The sequence below is a fragment of the Equus asinus genome, chromosome 12 (genome assembly GCF_041296235.1).
Source record: "Equus asinus isolate D_3611 breed Donkey chromosome 12, EquAss-T2T_v2, whole genome shotgun sequence".
Classification (NCBI taxonomy): domain Eukaryota; kingdom Metazoa; phylum Chordata; class Mammalia; order Perissodactyla; family Equidae; genus Equus; species Equus asinus.
The window spans coordinates 64,696,988-64,719,474 of NC_091801.1; the positions used below are offsets into that span (position 1 = coordinate 64,696,988).

The 22,487-nt window shown below is 36.2% G+C and overlaps 1 protein-coding gene across 2 annotated transcripts in view; it reads left to right on the forward strand.

The window, feature by feature from the left end:
• The first annotated feature begins 20,665 nt into the window (after positions 1-20,665).
• The window catches only part of COLEC10 (collectin subfamily member 10), a 45,551-nt gene continuing 43,729 nt past the window's right edge, over positions 20,666-22,487 (forward strand). Inside the window, exon 1 of one of the 2 annotated variants that reach the window (XM_014867702.3) lies at positions 20,666-21,052. In XM_014867702.3, coding sequence (XP_014723188.1) covers positions 20,797-21,052 — 256 coding nt within the window. In that variant the 5' untranslated portion in view covers positions 20,666-20,796. The remainder of the gene's footprint in view (positions 21,053-22,487) is intronic. The other variant, XM_070481511.1, reaches the window with a different exon arrangement.

Genomic DNA, 22,487 nt, shown 5'->3' on the forward strand with positions numbered 1-22,487 from the left:
CTATTCCCATCTACAAGATTATCAAAATTGTTGAAGTTCCTTATTCTTAAGCAAAATTCATTTCACTTGGTGACTGCAAAATATTTTAACCAATATAGTCCTAACATCATCCCATAGTTTTAGCTAGCGCTTGCAAAGCACATGCATTTTTTATAGGAGGTCAGATGATAACCAAATTATGGTTTCTCCATAATTGGTAGCTTGGTAGCAATGCCGAGTCTTTGCATGTACTAATCTCTCACAAAAATTATGTTCAAGCCACCTGGGCATAACTCTGAGAGCTACTCACAAGTCTTGTCTGCCAGATAAGTATTTTAAGATAAAAACAACTCCTTCCATTATCTAAGGTATTATCTCATTTAATTTTTAAAGCTACCAAAGCTATTATTACTGACCTTAATTTTTAAGATCTGAACTCAAGCTCTGGTTGTGGCCCTTATTAATTATAGAAATTTATTATGTCACTTACAGTCTCTGAGTCTCCATTTCCTCACAGGATTAATGAGATTCTCAGATTAATATAAGATCTGTGGAACAAATTAGAAATAGTTGGACAAACTTATCTCTCTTCCAAGGTTAGTTGGTGACGTTTTTGTGTTTGCTCCATTTTTAGGGGACCAAAAAATAACTATTTTTACATTTTAATTTAATTGAGAGAAACGTTGTTGGGTGGTGATATTTATTATGGAAAATAAGGGCATTTTATTTTAGAAGTTATGGGGCAAATGTCATGGAAGTCACAGAAATAAGAAAGCAAAATCCTCAGCAAAATGAAAAGAAAACAAAAAAGATTTCAAAGCTTCTTGGCAGCCCAAGAAAGTGGGAGAGTGGGGAGTACCTGGGAACCAAGAAGAAAAGAGCAGAGGTAATATTCTAGAGAAAAACGTTGGGAAGCAAAGGCTTTAGAGAAGAAGGCAAAAAGGAATTCCTAGCATGTTATTGGCTAGAGAACTTTGAAGGAGAGGAATGCCTAATACTCAGTTTTAAGTTGTTGGATGTGCTCTTGAAATAATCACCCTCTGTTATCCTCAGCACTTCAGCAGAAAGATGTTACACACAACTACCTTGTGTTGGTGATGCTTCGCGGAAATCAAAGAAAAGGACTATGTTCTACTTGTAGGTGGAAGTGGTGGAGAGCTGAGAGGGGCTCCAGGAGACAGAGGCAAGAGGCTTAAAGAGACAGCAGCAACAGGTCACAGAGTGACTAGAGACTGAGAGAAGGAAAGTCCCCGAGAATTCTCAGCCATTTTAGTGAGGGCAATAAGCTGGCAAAGTTTGCAAGACGGAGACTCAGGACAATTTTACTCAAGTATTAAAGAGCCTTATGACCCCACAAAGCAGGAAAACGTGAGGACCTTCAGGTGGCTGACTTCTGGATGATGCGTTTCCTAACACGTACAGTGTGAAGAATTGTGTTTGAGGCAGTGTGCGATTGCTGTCAGTAGGTGCTTTGCAGTCAACAGTCAGGGTTCGAACCCTGACTCCACCACTTCCCTTGAAACCTTAGGTAAGTTACTAAGCCCTTCTAAAGTCAATGCCCCACTCATAAAGTGCAGATATTATATTCCTTTTAGGATTGCAGGCAATGAGAAATGAATTAAAAGTTTCTCGTATGGTGGCTTGCACACACTTGAACTTACAAAATGGGATCTATTCTTTCCTCTAGTCTTAAATTAGTCTATTGACTTGAAGTAATTTATTTTAAGGATGCAACTTGTGAATGTGACCATTCGTCATGGAAATTCTTCCATATCAATAGGTTGCAAATAGCTCATGTAAGGATGTTTATATTTTAAAAGATATGTGAAGACAGTCATATAGAAAGCAGGACAAGCAGCCACTTAGCAGAGACACCTTAGAGCTGGGACTGAAGAATAGAACACGAAACCAAAATTGAACTGAGCTCAGCGGCATGGCCCTGATATCCTAAAATTTTACCCTACATACACGTCCTCATGGCGCCCAGACACACACAGCATTACTTCTAGGAGGCCCTAAATCCTAGCTTCCATTTTCTATGATGTACTCTTGCCTTGAAATCAACATAATTAAAAATATTTTTAGCAATAAAATCCTCATTTTTAAACAAAATTGTTCCTCAGTGCTGTATACATTGTGACATGTCCTTGTATGTAAGCTTTCAGATCCTTTGAAAGAAAAAGTAACTATATGAGTAAAAGACTTCAGTATCTATGCCTGTTATGAAGTAGAAATTTCAGAGTTATTTATGGGAATTTAGAAAAGGGAGGATATTTGCTTGATTATCAAATTCAGATCTTCTCAAAAGTATGTTATGAAAATGTTCTGAGAATTACATATGATGCAGGAAACCAAAATTCGTGACGTGAAGTCTCTCAAACATAAACAGACCATTAATGAAAAGAACATATCGTTTACTAGAAACATGCTTCCCAGCAGAGCTGAAATAAATATTTATCTACATAATGCAGCAAATATTTTCCCAGGAATGGGTTATAGTCTGTGTTTCATCATTTCAACAAATGCCTGATAGTCTCTCTTAACTCCTCTGTGTTGGGTGTCAAACAAATGCAGCAGGTCAACCACATCCCCTGCAGTGTGTGTGGAAATCCTGCTGCTTCAGGCTTCTCAGAAGGAGGGGGTCAAGGAAAAGCGAGAAATACCACATACCCCGAAGAATGCTCATCCTTGACCTCTGTGTACAGTGAGGAGAGAGGCAAAGATGCCCTTTATTAACTCAACCTGTGTTTGCTGGGTGCCTATCTCACGGGAACTCAGGTACCACGAACCTTTGACCTGTCTTCTCAAGCAGAGCATGGCTCATGGTCTCCACGTTTGCAAAATGAAGAACTTAGATATAGAACATGTAAATCAGTGAAGGAATTGAAAATTGGGCCCAGGCCACTTAAATGTCAAATCATGACTACTGTTTAAACATAGTTTCTATTAAACATATTCAATTTAGTCATCTATTTGTCTTAGAGAGCAAAACGTAATTTAAAAGAGATCATGTATTTGAGCTGACTACAAAGAATAAAAAGGCCTTGTCAAAAGGAAAAAAGAAAGTGCTATAAAGTATTAATTTTCCTTTTGTGCCGCCAAAAACATCAAAGAATCTCCCAGTTACAAAATCTGAACTTTCTTCTTCTACACAGATTTGACAAGTTAACAAACTCTATTGTTTCTTTCTTTAAAATACCCTGACCGTCTTTTCATCTCACTTTCTATGCTTTCAAGATCTCATCCACTCCAATGGCTTAATTATAACCTATATGGGCTGACTTTCCAATCTATCCCTCTGGCTGAGATTTATTTAGGACCATCAGATACCTCCCCTTGAGGATTCCAGGAGGATGTTGAATTCAACATATCCAAAATTTAATTCGTCATCATTTGCCTTCCTTATCTCAGTAAATGGCACCACATCCAATTGTTCAAGCCAGGAACCTGGGAATCATCCTGACTCCTTCCTCTCTCTTACCCTCCATTTCCAAACATTAGCAAATCTTGCTACTTCCACTTTTATTTTCAATACATTTGCTTCACTCAATATCCATCTTGCTTCCAAAGCCCTGATTTGCCTTATTAAAATATTTGGTCTCTTAGCCTCCCTTGCTGCTAGCATAGGACATAAATCCTGGACAAAGAGTTGTAAGTAGATTTTACTCCAGAAATTTTCTGGGAAAGTTCTTTGAAAAGTGATGAACCAGGTGCCTTGTTTTCTCATATTTTAATCTACAACCTTTCCCTTCATCCTGCCTAGAACATAGGTACAATCTTTGAAATTGTAGCAGCCCTTTTGTGACTATGAGGAGAAAAGCCACATGTAAAATATAGTGAAGCCAGAAAGTGGAACTCTTAGCCCTGGTGACGGCATGGTATTACTGTGTTAGGATTCTCTGCCTTCAGATTTCTTATTATTCGAAAAAACAAACAAAACACCTCATATTTCATTAAGCAAGTAAGTCACTGTTGCTGGGTTTCCATTACATGAAGCTAATGAGTTTTATCTCTGACACATCTCTCATATTCTGATTTTCACTTCTAATAGCGGCATTCCCTTTCTTAAAATCATTCATGTTTTCCCACTGCCCTTAGGATATTTTCCAAACTCCTGAGCAGTATATACAATGCCCTTCAGAGTCTAGTTCTTACCTTCAACTTGAACCTCATCTATCCCATCAAGTTCCAAACTCGAGCCTCTAAATTACTTTCAGTTCCCCACACGCATCACTCTACCCCTCAACCAAGACTCCGCATATGCTGGTCTGTCTATGCAGAATATCTTCCTTTTATTCCTTCTCAACTTTGGTTGGCTAATTCCAGCATGTTTTCCAAAACCCTGCTTAGGAAACATCCCCTAAAGGAAATCTTTCTTGATCAATCAAGCTTAAGGCAGGCCGCTCTCCTCTAGGTCCTTATGACAACCAGATATCTGGTATTTATCCCTATCAGAATGGAAAGAAAAAGAGTAACATTAAGTACTTCTAAACTTCTCTATCTGCTCAAAACAATCCTGATCAATTCTTTAAGAAAAATACTGTGTTTTATGGAGTATTGTAACTCCTCGCACATTATACTACAATATCTGATAAATAATATGTAGTTGATGAATGAGTAGATGAATGAATGCCTTTCATCACACATATCTATCATTCAAACTCAAACTCCTATCATTATGTGCCTATATAATTATTCATTCTAATTTACCCAATATTATTCAAGAGATTGCTATATACAATTAATCACAGAACAAAAATCATGAAAATCAAGAACTTGCCTCTGGCTCCATTAGGGCCAGAAGGAGGTATTGGTCCCTTAGTAAGTAAAATGGTTGAGGATACCTGTGCTTTTTAGTATAATTAATTTTTGTAATTAACTTTATATTTAAATGTATTTAAATAATAAAATTTAGTTATGTATCTAAACATTTTTCTTCTCTCTTGTAATTTTCAATGATTGCTTTGACTGAAAAAAGCTTCACTTAAAGTCACTCATTAGACGCACTAAACTAATACAGATTGAACTGGAAACAACCCTGAGATTGATGACTTACTGGATCTACAAGGACTGCTTTCCAGAGTAGAGGCTAAATGAAGTTTGGCTAATTGATGATTTCCAGGCTTATAAATACTTCTCAAGAATTAAAACATCCCAAGAGTTTTAGAGTACAATTTTAATGTTAGTGGGCGCTTTTTTTTTTTTTACAGTTTTATGGAGGTAAAAATTATATACCGTACAATTAACCAATTGAAAGGGAAGGGTTGTATTTTTTAAAAAGTTATTTTATTGGGGTCACCTTGGTTTATAACATTGTGTAAATTTCAGGTGTACGTTGTTAAATTTCAGTTTCTGCATAGACTGCATTGTGTTCACCACCAAAAGTCTAGTTTCCATCCGTAACCATATGTATGTGCCCCTTTATCCCTTTCGCCCTCCCCTCCTCTTCCCCTCTGGTAACAACCAATCTGTTCTCCTAATCTATGTGTTTATTTGTTTATCTTCTACATATGAGTGAAATCACACAATATTTGTCTTTCTCTAGCTGACTTAGCATAATATCCTCAAGGTCCATCCATGTTGTCACAAATGTCACAATTTTGCCTTTTTATGGCTGAGTAGTATTCCATTCTGTGTGTGTGTGTGTGTGTGTATATATATGTATATATGTATATATATACATTTTTTTCACCCATTCATCTGTTGATGGGCACCTGGGCTGCTTTCAAGTCTTGGCTATTGTGAATAGTGCTTTGATAACATAAGGGTATACATATCTTTTCAAATTAGTGTTTCTAAGTTGGATTTTTAAATTTTATATAGTTGTGCAACCATCCCTTTAATCCAGTTTTATAACACAGCTATCACCTCCAAAAGCTCCATTTTGCCCATATGCAATCAATTCCTGCTCTCACCCTAAGCTCCAGGCAACCACTCATCTGCAAATATCTTTAGTCTTGGCTTTTCTAGAAATTTCATATAAAAGGAATCATATAATACGTAGTCGTTTGTGTCTGGTTTCTTTCACTTGGCATAATTTGGAGAAAAGGCATCGTCTATGTTGTTGAATGCATCAGTACTTTGTACCCTTTATTATTGAAAAGTATTCCATTGTATGGATGCACTGCTTGATGAACAAAATCTGTTCCCTGCTTGATGGACATTTGTATTGTTTCCAGTTGGTGACTATTATGAATAATACTGTTAAGAACTCTCATGTACAAGTATTTTTGTGGACATATGTTTTAATTTCTCTTGGGTAGATATCTAAGAGCTGAATTGCTGGATTATAGTTTAAGTTTATATTTAACATTTTAAGAAACAGCAAAACTATTTTCCAAAGTGACTGTACCATGTTACATCCCTATCCACAGTGAACGGGGGTTCCAGTTTATTACATCCTAGCCAATACTGAGGACTGCCACATTTTTTATTATTATGGCTAGTCTTGTCTGTGTGCAGCGGTATCTCACTGGAATTTAATGAGTAATGACATTGGGTGTATTTTCATACATGTATTAGGTATTTATCTTCTTTGTAGAAACGTTTGTCCAGGTATTTAGCTCATGTTTTTTATTTAGTCATTTGTATTCTTGTTATTCAGTTGATACAAGTCCTTTACTGAATATATGATTTGCAAGTATTTTCTTCCAGTCTGTGACTTGTCTGTTTATTTTCTTAATGATGTGACCTTTTATTTTTGAAGCACAAATGTTTTAAGTTTTGAAGTAGTATAATTTATCAATTTTTTATGCACCATGGTTTTGGTGTAATACCTAAGAAATTTTTACCTAACCCAAGGTCACAAAGATCTTCTTATGTTTTCTTCTATAAGTTTTATAGTTTTGTCTCTTACATTTAAGTTTTTGACCCATTTTGAGTTAATTTTTGTGTACAGTGTGGGGTATGGTTCTAAATTCATTTTTTTCATTCATTTCATTTCTATCCAATTATCCATATAGCACCGTTTGTTGAAAAGTCTGTCATTTCCCCCATTGAATTGCTTTGGTAGTTTGCCAACAATCAATTAGCTGTTAATGTGAGGATTTATTTCTGTACTCACTAGTTGGTTACATTAATCTATTAGTGTGTTTTCACACTCCACTCTATATTTGGTGCCCATAGCACCAGAAGTTGCTGGATATTTTGGCCATCCATGAGCTGGTAAAACTGCTGTTTTTGTTAACTGCGATGGGGGAGGGGTGGAATTGGCATTATGCGTAAAGGCCTCATATTTTCACTGTTGTTACACAAAGCTATGCGATCTTTTTGAGAATAAATGCCTCTGAAGTTGCTGTCTTCTTTGGGCAGTTTTCAGAGCCCTGAAATGGTTATTTTTAATAATTTTGCCTAGCTTTATGTATGATATGTGGAAGGGACGCTATGATCGCTTCACATAGTCATAGCTGGAAGTCCCTCCCCAAGACTGATTTTTAGGGAGAAGAATGTGTTTGTTGGACCTCGTCTTAGCACATCTACTCATAGGAGTTTCTTGAAACTATATTGTAAGGTAATCTCTGGAATATCTGAGTCCATATGACAATTTTAATCTACATATCTGCTCCCTCCAGAATGTCACCAAAACAGCAGTAATGGAATAAAAATAATAATAATCTACAATGATAGAGAAAATAGAAAAGAAGCAACAAAAAAGCACCTACAGATAACCCAGTGTAGTGAAGGCAAAAAGGCCCACATTAAAGCCATATTACTGAAGTTTCAGAATACAAGGTATAAAGAAATGCTCCTAAAAGCTTCCAGAGAGAGGGAAAAAAATATTCTGAACAAGCATAGAGAATTTGAATGACATCAAACTTCTCAACAGCAACATCAGAAGCTGGAAGAATATAGAAAAATATTCTTACACCTCAGGGTGAGCATTACTTTCAATCTGGGATTCTATACCCAGCCAAAATATCACACAACTTGGAAGTAGAATTATTGTATTTTCAGACATGCAAAGTCTCAACAACATATCTGCAGTTTCACTCACTTTCAGGAAACTGCTGTAGAACATGTTACAACAAAATGAGGGATGAAACCAAGGGGAAAAAAAGATATGGCTACAGGAAAAGGAGTTGTAATGCAGATTCCTAGACAATGGTGAAGACAAGTCCCAAGATAACAGTTCTACAACAAGCCTAAAGAATACCTGATCTAGATGGAGCAAGAAGCTCGAGGGTTGCAGAAGAAGTATTTTTCTGAGAAAAGCAATGGAAACTGATTGAACACCTTAGGTTTTCAACAGAGCTGACAAATAAAAAATTAGTAGTTACTATGGTATTGGTACATAAAAAGCTGTGTAAAAGAAAACAATACAATTATTTAACTTTGTGAAAACAAAATCAGTACGTACAAGAAATAAAATGTAATAATTAGAGTCATTATAATATAAACATTGAATATTGTATTAAGACAATATTATTAAATTACAAAGATAAAAAGAAAGGAAATGTGTGTGGAAGAGGATGTAGGACGAGTGATGAAAGAGAGAGAAATCTCCGTCTTCCATACTAAAGAGTCAATGAATATCTAAATTGAAAAAAATCGAATTACATCAATATAAATTTGTTATTAAAAAATATAGAGAAGATAAAAGAAGCGGCACTAAAATTATTAAAATAGTTTCCCTACGGGAGCAAGAATCAGGAACGGAGCAGGAACAGCAAAAGGCTTCTGTTTAATCTCATAAGCCTATTAAAACCATTTGATTTTTTTTTAAATATGCTTTTATAAATATGCAATTAAAATGTAAAAAATAATAAAATAATTTTGTTTGTTTGTTAGCATGTTTCTTTCTAAATATGTGAAATTTTAAAAGCCATTCTACTAATTTCTGTTTTTTACAAGCTGCATTAAATTAACTTAACCCACAGGAGAGAACTTTAATCCAATAAGAGACTTATATGAATGGACAAAAATAAAACCAAGTCCAAAGTTGAGTTATACCACTTTGTCGGGAAATTCCTTCAGGAGACAAGGTTGTCAGTTTGTTGCTATCCTGTTTTAACCAGGAAAACATTTCTGCCTTAGGATATGCTTGTTTCATATCCTGTATTTTATTTCCCTCCAGATATCATCTAAGCTGGATGCACGATAATTAAAATGCGCAAGAGGAGATGTCGCTCAGTCTCTGTCAGGCCCTAAAAACGTTTTGATGTGTCATTCCTGCCAGTAACTGTGGATGAATATCACAGAATGGTGTATTAGTTTCCTAGGGCTGCCATGACAAATTACCACAAACTTAATGGCTTAAAACAACAGAAATTTATTATCTTACAGTTCCGGAGGCCAGAAGTAGGAAATCAGGGTGTTAGCAGGGCTCAGCTACCTCTGAAGTCTAGAGGAGGGTCCTTCCTTACATCTTCTAGTCTCCGGTGGCTACAGGTGTTTCTTAGCTTGTGGCTGCATAACTTCAATCTCTGCCTCTGTCTTCACATGGCCTTCTCCTTTCGTCCCTGTGTCTCTCCTTTGGTGTCACTTCTAAGAACACTTGGCATTGGATTTAAGGCCCACCCAGCTACTCCAGGATTATTTCATCTTAATTTCCTTAGCTTAATTACATCTGCAAAGACTCTATGTGCCAAATAAGGTCACATTCACAGACTCTGGGATTAGGATGTGGACATCTCTTTTTTTTTTTTTTTGAAGTACAATTGACGTACAATATTAGTTTCAAGTGTACGTCATAGTGATTCGATGTTTCTGCACATTACAAAATGATCACCACAATAAGTCTAGTTATCATCTGTCACCATACAAAGTTATTACAATATTATTGACTATATTCCCTATTCTGTACGTTACATTACTATGACATTTATTTCATAACTGGAGGTTTGTACTTCTTAATTCCCTTCACCCATTTTGCCTGCCCTCCAATCCTTCCCCACTCTGGTAATTACCATCTTGTTCTCTGTACTTATGAGTCTCTTTCTGTTTTGTTTTGTTTATTCATTTGTTTTGTTTTTTAGATTCTGCATATAAGTGAAATGATATGGTATTTTTCTTCCTCCATCTGACTTATTTCACTTAGCATAATAACAAGTCCATCCATGTTGTTGCAAATGGCAAGATTTCATTCTTTTTTATAGCTGCATAATATTCTATTGTGCATGTGTGTGTGTATACACCACAACTTCTTTATCCATTTGTCTATCTACAGATACTTAGGTTGCTTTCATATCTTGGCTGTTGTAAATAATGCTGCAATGAACATAGAGGTGCATGTATCTCTTTGAATTCGTGTTTTTGTTTTCTTCAGATAAATACCCAGAAGTGGAATTCCCGGATCATAAGGTAGTTCTATTTTTAATTTTTTGAGAAAACTCCATACTGTTTTCCATAGGGGCTGCACCAATTTATATTCCCACAAATAGTATATGAATGTTCCCTTTTCTCCACATTCTGGCCAACATTTGTTATTTTTTCTCTTTTTTATAGTAGCCATTCTGACAGGTGTGAGGTAGGATGTCACTGTGGTTTTGATTTGCATTTCCCTGATGATTAGTGATGTCGAGCATCTTTTCACATACCTATTGGCCATCTGTATGTCTCCTTTGGAAAAACGTTTATTCAAGTCCTCCGCCCATTGTTTTTTTTTTAAGAAGAAGAAGATTAGCCCTGAGCTAACTGCTACCAATCCTCCTCTTTTTGCTGAGGAAGACTGGCCCTGAGCTAACAACCGTGCCCATCTTCCTCTACTTTATATGTGGGACACCTACCACAGCATGGCTTGCCAAGTTGTGCCATGTCCACACTCAGGATCTGAATTGGTGAACCCTGGGCAGCCAAAGCAGAATGTACGCACTTCACCGCTGCGCCACTGGGCCGGCCTGCCTCCGCCCATTTTTTAATTGGTTCTTTTTTTGATATTAAGTAGTATAAGTTTGTTATATATTTTGGCCTCTCTATTCTATTCTACTGATCTGTGTGTCTGTTGTCTTGCCAGTACCATACTGTTTTCATTACTATAGGTTTGTAGTATAGTTTGAAATCAGGGAGCATAATACCTCCAGGTTTGTTCTTTCTCAAGATTGTTTTGGTTATTCAGGGTCTCTTGTGGTTCTGTACAAATTTTAGCATTCTTAGTCCTAGTTCTACGAAAAAGGCCATTGGCATTTTGATGAGAGTAGCACTGATTCTGTAGATTGCTTTGGGTAGTATGGACAGTCTAACAATATTAATTCTTCTAGTCCATGAGCACAGAACATCTTTCCATTTGTTTGTGTTGTTTTCAGCTTCTTTCATCAGTATCTTATTGTTTCCAGAGTACAGGTGTTTCTCCTCCTTGGTTAAATTTATTCCTAGTATTTTATTCTTTTTGATGCAATTGTAAATGTGATTGGTTTTTGTTTGTTTGTTTGTTTTTGGTGAGGAAGATTGGCCCTGAGCTAACATCTGCGCCAATCTTTCTCTATTTTGTATGTGGGACACTGCCTCAGCATGGCTTGATGAGCGGTGTGTAGGTCCATGCCTGAGATCTGAACCCGCAAACCCTGGGCTGCCAAAGTGGAGCACATGAACTTAACCACTACACCACCAGGCTGGCCCCTAAATGTGATTGTTTTTTTAATTTCTCCTTCTGATAGGTCATTATTAGTGTATAGAAATGCAAGAAATTTCTGTCCATTAATTTTTTACTCTGCAACTTTACTGACTTTATTTATTAGTTCTAATAGTTTTTTGGCCAAGTCTTTAGTGTTTTCTATATATATTATGTCATTTGCAAATAGTGATAGTTTGACTTCTTTTCCAATTTGAATGACTTTTCTTTCTTTTTCTTGCCTACTTGCTGTAGGTAGGCCTTCCAATGCTATGTTGAATAAAAATTGGGAGAGTTGGCATCTCTGTCTTGGTCCTGATCTTAGATAAAAGACTATCAATTTCTCACTGTTGACTATGATGTTTGCTGTGGGTTTTTCATATATGGCCTTTAGTACATTAAGGCATGTTCCTTCTATACCCACTTTCTTGAGAATTTTATCACAAATGGATGTTGAATTTTGTCAAATGCTTTTTCTGCATCTATTAAGATGATCATATAATTTTTATCTTTCATTTTGTTAATGTGATGTATCACATTGATTGATTTGTAGATGTTGAACGATTCTTGCATCCCTGGAATAAATCCGACTTGATGGTGGTGTGTGATCCTTTTCAAATATTATTGAATTTGACTTGCTAATATTTTGTTGAGGACTTTTGCTCATCAAAACCTGATGTTCACCAGGATGTTGGCCTGTAATTTTGTTTTCTTGTGGTGTCTTTGTCTGATTTTGTAATTAGGGTAATGCTGGCCTCACAATATGAGTTTGGAAGTATTCTTTCCTCTTCAATATTTTGGAATAAATTGAGAAGGATAGCTATTAACGTTTTTTTAAACGTTTGGTAGAATTTATCTGTGAAGCCATCTGGTCCTGGACTTTTGTTTTTTGGGAGTTTTTCAATTACTGATTCAATTTCATTACTTGTAATAGGTCTATTCAGATTTTCTGTTTCTTCATGATTCAGTCTTGAAATGTTGTATGTTTCTAGGAATTTAATTTTCCTAGATTTTCCAATTTGTTGGCATATAATTTTTCATAGTAGTCTCTTATGCTCTTTTGTATTTCTGTAGTGTCAGTTGTAACTTCTCCTCTTCCATTTTTTATTTTATTTATTTGAGTCTCTCTCTTTTTTACTTGATGAGTCTGGGTAAAGCTTTATCAATTTTGTTTATTGTCTCAAAGAATCAGCTTTTAGTGTCATTGATCTTTTCTATTGTTGGTTTTTTTTTTGGTGTCTAGATCATTTATTTCCACTCTGATCTTTATTATTTCCTTTCTTCTACTAATTTGGGGCTTTGTTCTTGTTCTAGCTCCTTTAGATGTCAAGTTAGACTGTTTATTTGAGGGTTTTCTTGTTTCTTGAGGTATACCCATGTTGATATGAACTTCCCTCTTAGAACTACATTTGCTGTGTCCCGTAGATTTTGGAAAATTATGTTTCCATTTTCATTTATCTCAAGGTATTTTTAGATTTCATCTTTGATTTCTTCATTGAACCATTGTTTTTTAAGTAGAAATTTTTTTTAGTCTCCACGTATTTGTGTTTTTTCCAGTTTTTATCTTGCAATTGATTTCTAGTTTCATACCATTGGTCAGAAAAGATATTTGATATGATTTCAATATTCTTAAATTTATAGAGATTTGTTTTGTGGCCTAACATGATCTATCCTTGAGAATGTTCTACGTGCACTTGAAAAGAATGTGTATTCTGCAGTTTTTGTATGGAATGTTCTTATATGTCTAAGTCCATCTGGTCTAATATGTCATCTAAGGCCAACGTTTCTTTATTGATTTTCTGTCTGGATGATCTATCCATTGATATACATGGGGCATTAAAGTCTTCTGCTATTATTTGTATTACTGTCAATTTCTCCTTTTATGCCTGTTAAGATTTGCTTTATATATTTAGGTGCTTCTATGTTGGGTGCATATAAATATTTATGAATGTTATATCCTCTTCTTAGATTGATCCTTTTATCATTATGTAATGCCTTGCTTTGTCCTTTGTTATAGTCTTTGTTTTAAAATCTATTTTGTCTGATATGAGTATTGCTACTTCAGGTTTCTTTTTGGTTCTATTTGCACAGAATGTCTTTTTCCATCCCTTTACTTTCAGTCTGTGTGTGTCTGAGGTGAGTCTCTTGTAGGCAGCATTTTTTTTTTTTGAGGAAGATTAGCCCTGAGCTAACATCTGCTGCCAATCCTCCTCTTTTTGCTGAGGAAGACTGGCCCTGAGCTAACATCTGTGCCCATCTTCCCCTACTTTATTTGTGGGATGCCTACCACAGCATGGCCTGACAAGCAGTGTGTAGGTCCGCATCCGGGATTAGAACCAGCGAACCCTGGGGCACCGAAGTAGAATGTGCGAACTTAACCACTGCACCACCAGGCCGGCCCAATGTAGGCAGCATATAAATGGGTCTTGTTTATCCATTCATCCTCCCTATGTCTTTTGACTGCAGCATTTAGTCCATCTACATTTAAAGTAATTATTGATAGGCAGGTACTTATTGCCATTTTGTTAGTTGTTTTCTGGTTGTTTTTGTAGTTCTTCTCTGTTCCTTTCTTCTTCTCTTGGTCTCTTCCTTTGTGGTTTGATGGTTTTCTTTAGTGTTATGTTTGGGTTCCTTTCTCTTTATTTTTTGTGTATCTATTATAGGATTTTGGTTTGTGGTTACCATGAGGTTCATATATATTGACATATGTATATAGCAGTCTATTTTAAGGTGATAGTCGCTTAAGTTCGAACACACTCTAAAAGCATTACAGTTTTACTCCCCCCCCATGCATTATGCTTTTGACATCATATTTTACAAATTTTATTTTGTGTATCCCTTAACTACTTACTGCAGTTATAGCTGATTTTACAATTTTTGTCTTTTAATCTTCATACTATCTTTTTAAGTGGCTGATCCATTACCTTTACTAAATATTCACCTTGCCAAGTGAGATTTCTGTCTTTCATATATGTTCTTGTTTCTAGTTATGGTCTTTTTTCTTCTGCTTAAAGAAGACCTTTTAACATTTCTTATAAGGCTAATTTAGTGGTGATGAACATCTTAATTTTTGCTTGTCTGGGTAACTCTCCTTCAACTCTGAATGATAACTTTGCTTGGTAGAGTTTCTTAGTTGTAAGTTTTTTCCTCTAAGTACATTAATTTTATCATGCCACTCCTTTCTGGCTTGCAAAGTTTGTACTGAATAATCAGCTCATATTCTTATGGATTTTTCCTTTTATGTGACTTATTGTTTTTCTCTTGCTGTTTTAAGATTCTCTATCTTTACCTTTTGCCATTTTAATTATGATATATCTTGGTGTTCATCTCTTTGGGTTCATCTTGTTTGGGACTCTCTGTGATTCCTGGACCTAGTGTCTGTTTCCTTCTCCAAGTTAGGAAAGTTTTCAACCACTACTTTTTTGCTCTGAATAAGTTTTCTGCCTCTTTCTCTCTTCTCCTTCTGGGACACCCATAGTGTAAATGTTATTACTCTTGATGTTGTCTTAGAGGTCCCTTAAACTATCTTCATTTTTAAAAATTATTTTTTCTTTTTGCTGTTCTGATTGGCTGATTTCCATTATTTTGTCTTCCAGATTGCTGATCCATTCTCTATCATCTAATCTGCTGTTGATTCCCTCTGGTATATTTTTCATTTCAGTTATAATATTCTTTAGCTGTGATTGGTTCTTTCTTATATTTTCTAACTCTTTGTTGAAATTCTTACTGTGTTCATTCATTCTACTTCAGAGTTCAGTAAGCATCTTTATGATCATTGCTTTGAACTCTTTATCAAGTAAATTTCTTGCCTCTCTTTCATTAGGGTTTTTTTCCCCTGAGATTTCATCTTGTTCTTCCATTTGAAACAAATTCCTCTGTCTCCTCATTTTGTTTGACTTTCTGTGTTTGTTTTTATGAATTAGGTGAAAACAGCTACTTTCCTGCTCTTGAAAGAGTGGCCTTGTGTAGGAGATGGATATATCTTTTATGGGGCCACCATTGAACCCATGAGAAATGGGAAGAAGAATAACAGGGGGAAAATATCACCTGTTATTCACTTTAGTGGCATGTCACACTTGGATAAGCACAAAGCTAAGCCTGGAATTTCAATGTCTTGGGAAATGGAAGGTCAAAAATTCAGGAAAATCTGGAATTACAGAGACAATTTCATAAATCAGCCGCTGATTCTTATCTTTCTAGCTTTACCATTAACCTCATCCAATTATATACTAGCTAAAAACTTGCTTGGCTTATTGTCTATTTCAAAACAATATTTTAAAGAAAAAGCAGCATTGTCCTGTAGTTCTTCACTTTCCAGATAACAGAGAGTGAGCTCTTCTAAGTCACCATAGCAATCTTTCTGGTGGGCATTAGATATTTTTCAGACACTAAAAATAATACACTGAACATAATTTGACATCTTCCTTCTATTTATTCAATCATCTCTCAAATTTTAAAATTTATGTCATTTATTTATTCCATTCCATATTTATTGGGTTACCAAGGAACTTGTACAAAGTTTTTAAACAATAGCTGCAGGCTCACAATTTTAATCCATATACACCATCCCCTACAATGATTCACAGACAGGGTCGTATGAATACTTTCTTCACATTATTTTTCTTTTCTTCAGCAACAAGTTTCTTATAAAATTAGTCTAGACCCCCACTGCCTTACCTACCATCCCATTCAATTTTAACTGCATTCTTGTTTAAACACTGTTTAGAACCCTTAAGAAGAAGTATAGCATGTTCCTAGGTGCTGAGAGTGAGTAAGTAAGAGACATTTGGGTCAATAAAAGTGAGTGTTATTGTTATTATATTTTTTATTACTATGACTATTCAGTAATAATTTTCCCAGTGGTCATAAGACTCTACGTCACTCCCTTCCTCTTATCTTTATAAGCTCTCTCCACTAAATGGTCTCTTTCCTTTGTAAGTTTCTACTTATAAATTATTGACTCCTGACTCCCATGGCTTGCTCTCAACCTCATCTTATGCTTCTATGCACTAATTGCCACCAATGATATGTTTAAAATTTCTTGTCCTTTGGCTTTTATGACATTTTTCTACCTCTCTGATTTATTTCCTAGCCCTTCCTTCTCCTGGCCCCTGAATATAGACTCTCTCAACATTTATACTCTTGAACTTTTCTCACTCAACATTCTACCTTCATCTTTAAGCTTTATACCTATGACTCTCAAATTAAAATATCAAATTCTAGATATTTGAATCTGCATCTGCATTCCAAAATGCCTGCCTATAATCTTCATCCTGTTATTTCCCTGACCCTTAAACTCACCCAGCCTCATTATTTTTCCCTCAAAACTAGTTCTTTCCTTAACCATATTTTCTTAGTAGCAATAGTGTTTTTCCAGTCATCCAGATTGAAGCTGCAAAGTGATTTTTAAGATCACATTTCTGGGTAAATCCCAGCTAAAAATAGAGCAGACCTCTCTGGTCTATGAAAGTCCTCTTCTTTGAATATCCACCTATTTATAAGCTCCCCATATTTATCAATGAGGAATAAAGGGAAGTATAATTCCCAAGTGAGATGAGAAAAAAATCAACTCTGGAGACCAGAGTCTCCATAAGAAAGGAGAGCACAATCTGACTGCAATATATGAATTATTTAAAAAAAATTTCTTCTCATCTGTTGCTCTCAACATTCAGTGAGTTACCAAACCATATACCTTTGTCTCTTTTCAAGGGTCAAAAGGGATGAGTACACAGATTGAGCTCTAAAGATGTTCATCACAGAGTTATTTATGTTAATAATATTAGAAACTTTAAATTCCCAACAATATAGCACTGATTAAATAATTGTTTTATATACAAAATATTTGATGAAATAATCTGAAGCAATTCAAAATTTGGTATAATAGTCTAATCATTAATATTTGTTATTGTTAGTGCCATCAAGTTGATTCCGACTCCTAGTGCCTCTGTGTACAGTAGAGTGAAACCCTACCTGGTCTTTGTTACACCATTCTCTCATCTCTGGTGCTATATCAGACAGTGCTCCATTGCTATTCACAGGGTTTTCATGGCCAATTTTTTCGGAAGTGGGTGGCCAGGTCCGTCTTCCTGGTCTGTCTTAGTATGGGAGCTGTGCTGGAACCTGTCCGTCATGGTTGACCCTGCTGGTATTTGAAATACTACTGGCATAGCTTTCAGCATCACAGCAATATGCAGCTGCCACAATATGACAACTGACAGATGGGTGGGTGGTGTGGTTCTCTGACCAGGAAATGAACCTGGGTCACAGCGGTAAGTGCGCCAAATCTTAACCACTAGACAACGAAGGCTGGCTTCATTAATCTGGAAAGATATTTATATGCATTGTTGAGTTTAAAAAAAAAGAGGTTGGAAAGAACAAGAGTAGGATATCCCAAGAAAGAATAGCGAGGACTGTTATTTGCTTCAAACTGTTACCAGTAGATTTCTATATATAGGTGTAATGAATGTATTATCATTGCATGCCATGGAATGATTGAAAAAGAAATTTAAAAAAGTAGATTTAGAATAGTCTAAATCACTTAAAGAATACCTATTTTCAAAGAAAATAGAATTCAGAAAGTACATTAAATATCAAGTCCAAACTCACTTAATGTGCTTTGTGGCAATTGAAGTTGAGTGATTTGCTCCATGTCATACATCTGGTTATGACAGACATGATATTTGAGGCTTCTAACACCATTCTATTAATTCCCACTATTTTCCTATCATTGTTGACATGACGAATGCATCCACTTTGGACGTTTTAAGTGAAAAAAATGTGTGAAAATTAATCTATCCTCAAAGCTCGAGAATATTCACCTTTATGGAAACCAAATAGCATTTTAAAAGAGGAATTTGGGCGCATAATTTGTGTTTGAATTTCTTTTGTCCTTTTTTCAATGGATGATATTAGTCAGGGTTCTCCAGAGATACAGAACCAACAGGACATATCTATATTTATATCAATATCTATACCCATATATATCTATTTATTTATATACCTATATCTATGTCTAGAGAGACAAAGACTTATTATAAGGACTTGGCTCACACAATGATGGAGGCTGAGAAGTTCCATGATCTGTCGTCTGCAAGCTGGAGGCCCAGGAAACTAGGTGGCACAGTTTCAGTCCAAGTCCAAAGGCCCAAGAACCGAGGGCTGATGCTGTAAGCTCCAGTCCAAGTGCAGGAGAAAACCAAAGTCTCGGGGCCACCAGTAGGACAAAGAGCAAATTCTTCCTTCCTCCACCTTTTTTTCTATTTGGAGCTTTAACAATTGAATGAGGCCTACTCACAGGAGGGAAGCCAATCCCTTTTGCTCAGTCTACCAGTTCAAATGCTAATCTCATCTGGAAACACCCTCACAGACATGCCCAGAAACAACGTTTAGCCAAATATCCAGCGCCCACAATCCAGTCAAATTGACCATAAAATCAACCATCACAGTGACCTTAGGCAAACTGCTTAACTTTTCTGAACCTCATGTACTTCATATGCAAAATAGGAGGATTATCATCTGTTCCACAGGGCTATGCTAAAGCTTAAGTAAGATAAACCAAAATTAAGAGACCAACCTTATCCTTGCACATAATGACTATTCAATCGATGCCAGTTCCTTTCCCTCCCTCTCTCTGTGCTGCTTATGAAAAGATCAGCTCAGTTATACTATAAGCCTATTGTTATGGGTTGAATTGTCTCTTCAGCCAAAAAAATTCATATGTTGAGGACCTAACCCCCAGTACCTCATAAGGTAACCAGATATGGAGATAGCGTCTCCAGAGGTAATCAAGTTCAAATGAGGTCATTAGAGTGAGCCCTAATCAAATATGACAGGTATGCTTATAAAAAGGGAGAAATTTGGACACAGAGACACACACACATGGAGAACTCCATGTGGAGATTGCAGTTATGTTGTCACAAGCCAAGGAATTACCAGAAGCTTTGAGACAGGCCTGGAACAGATCCTTTCCTAGCACCTTCACAAGGAGCATAGCCTGCCAGACTTCTAGCCTCCAGATCTGTGAGACAGTAAGTTTTTGTTGTTGAGACCACTCAGCTTGTGAGACTTTGTTCCAGCAGCCCTAGGAATACATCTGCATTTCTTAGATTGACCATTACTGGTAATGACATCTCTGAGGGATAATCTTTATTAGTCTTTATTAAGATCTGTAAGGTCCTTCTTTGCCCACTTCAAGGAAAGTAGATCCAAAACCTCTTCTAGCCCAACTCTTAGTCAACATACCTTTCTAAGAATGGAGAAGGCAAGGCATCTCCCTGCTATATGTGATTCTGGTTCCAGTTTTTCAGTATCTTACTACGACTGGGTTACTCACACAGGTCATGGGTTGATGGAACAAATAGGTAGGCGGACAGGCAGATGGATGGATGGTTGGATGGATGGATAGATAGATCCATAAGTGTAGAAAGAGAGAGAGAGAGATCTCTATTTCCACTCTTGTTTATATGTGTATATCTGTAGCTACATATCTATATCTATACATATCCTTCTTTTTAATAAACATAATGCCATGTTTTTCCCTCCATTTTATAAAAACTTGCTACAAACATCATTTTACGAAAATTGTCACATCACACTCTCTCCTACATTTGTGCTTGTATGACTTACCAACCATTGACTTGTTGTTAGTTAATTGATGCCCCTCCCCCTTTTTGCCATACCATTTCAAATAAAGCCATGGCCACATTTCAAAATACTTCCTTAAATAGCACACCAGAAGAGCAATTACTAGGCTAAAGGCTATAAACATTTTTAATATTCTTGATACTTACTGGCAAATTGCTTTGTAGAAAAGCTGATGTTCCTTCCTTTTGGGTTTAATCCCAAAACAATTATTTGTAGCAAGGGAAGGAAATAAGGTCATGGGGAGCAGTGAGAGATTTACTGTTCAACTGCCACAAACAGGTCATGAATATTTCCTTATGAAAAAGCTCAAAGCCGTGCATAGTGCTTACATAACATGCAGGTAATTCAGGAAATCTCTGGTTCAATCTTTCTGGAACCCAATATTTAAATACAATGTAGGGGATTAAATTGTCAGCTCATGTACCAAGCAAAAGGCATCTCTCTCCTCTCTGCTCTGTGGGATGTTTCTACTGACCTGCACACTTGAGTGTTTAGTTCAGAGATAATTTTCAATAAACTGTTGTCACTTGAAAATAAACAGTCTGGACAATGTATGGTCCATTTGGAATACTGAGAAAATAAACAACCTAGGATATGCTTCTTTCCCGTCTCTGCAGCCCTTTTTTGGAATGTGCGCTCCAGATACTTCACTTTCTTCCCCAAAGCAGAAAGTTTTATTTAAAATAAAGCTGTTTGTTTGGCTCTTCTGGGCGACCCTTTTTGGAAGAACCAGAGCAATGGGTGGCTTTGGAGCCCCACTTCGAAGGAACCAGTTCATCCTCCTGGTATTTTTTCTTTTGCAAATTCAGAGTCTGGGTCTGGACATCGATAGTCGTCCTACCGCTGAAGTCTGTGCCACACACACAATTTCACCGGGACCCAAAGGTGAGGAAGGACAAACAAAATTTTCTATTATAATAAATAAGCTTTCTTCCATCATCTCTCAACCCCAGTCTAGCTCTCAACGACTTTCTCTTCCCTCCTTCCTAGCATCCCCCCACTTTCCTTCTATTTTGGAAAATCAATGGCCTGTTACTTATTTTAAAATCTCTCTAGATGTTGGGTAAGAGAACATTGGGAGGAGGTAGAACCCCAGGCCAGGGATATGTTGCAACTCACCCAGGGCAGGAGGAAATTCCCTCTTCCGCACTGCTCCAAGAGAAGACACACAACCAGACATTAATCTTCAAAAATTCTCTCCTTTAGAGCATCTTTATTCTTGCACCGTCTTTATTCTAACCCTTTTCTCTTATTGATTCTGGTAAAGCTACTAGGCAAAATCTCAGTGCAGTAAAAATTAAATCCTTTGTATATGTCATAAATTAATAGGCTCTTGGTTTCCAAGGAAGAGAAAAATTTTTGTCAAGGATTGGAGGTATTTTTTAAGTGAACATTTCTTTATTTGAAAGCAGAGTCTTTGGGGCCAAGTGCCTTCAGCTGAAGGATGATAGAACATTGCAAAATGTTTTCAAGTAGAGCTAAGGTCTAAAAGTGCTTCAAGCAACTGGTTGATAAAAAATACTGCTGTTTTCCTGGTTTCAGCTCTGACCCTTTTGTTCTGAAGGTGGTCACTGCAGTGCAAATTGGGGCTCCCTCATTAGTAATTCGTGCTGTGTTTCTCCAGGCTATAGGGTGGAAGAATTGCAACGGCTTAAAATTTTAAGTAGAAAGAAACGGTCTTTAAAAAAAAAAAAACCACAGAAATACATTGCCCTATGCTTGTCAGTTATTTAAATGTGTATTGCTTAAAGTGCATTTTTCTTAATCAGTGAATTAATTTCTTCCTAAGATTGCAATCCAAGTTTTAACCTTTGATACCATAAAATAAATGCAGGGAGGAACAATGAGACCTTGGGGCTCCCAAACAATTTCTTGGGTGAAGAAATGAATAATGCGAGGGCAAATGTTCAGAAAAGAAAGTTTTGATTAGAAATAAAAGTATTTACTTAAAACTATTACTGCATTTTCCATAGAGTATAGGAAACTTTGTATTTTTCCTGATGTGTCATGGAAAATGCTGAAAATTAAAGTTTTCTTTTTCTCTGAAAATGGAAGAACCCATTTAACCCATTTGAGAATAGCACCATCAAACAATTTTCCTTGCAGAGAAACTGCAACTTCCAAACTGGAAGAAGAATGGACAAAGTATGATTAAAATAACGTCCAAAATATAATGCAATCCAATTCAACAATTCTATTCATTCCCATTCAGCCAGCATATACTGAATACCTATTAAGTTCCAGGCACTATTTTAGGCACAAGAGATGCATTAACTTATATATATTAGTGTCATGAGCAATGGAGAGATACATAATTTAG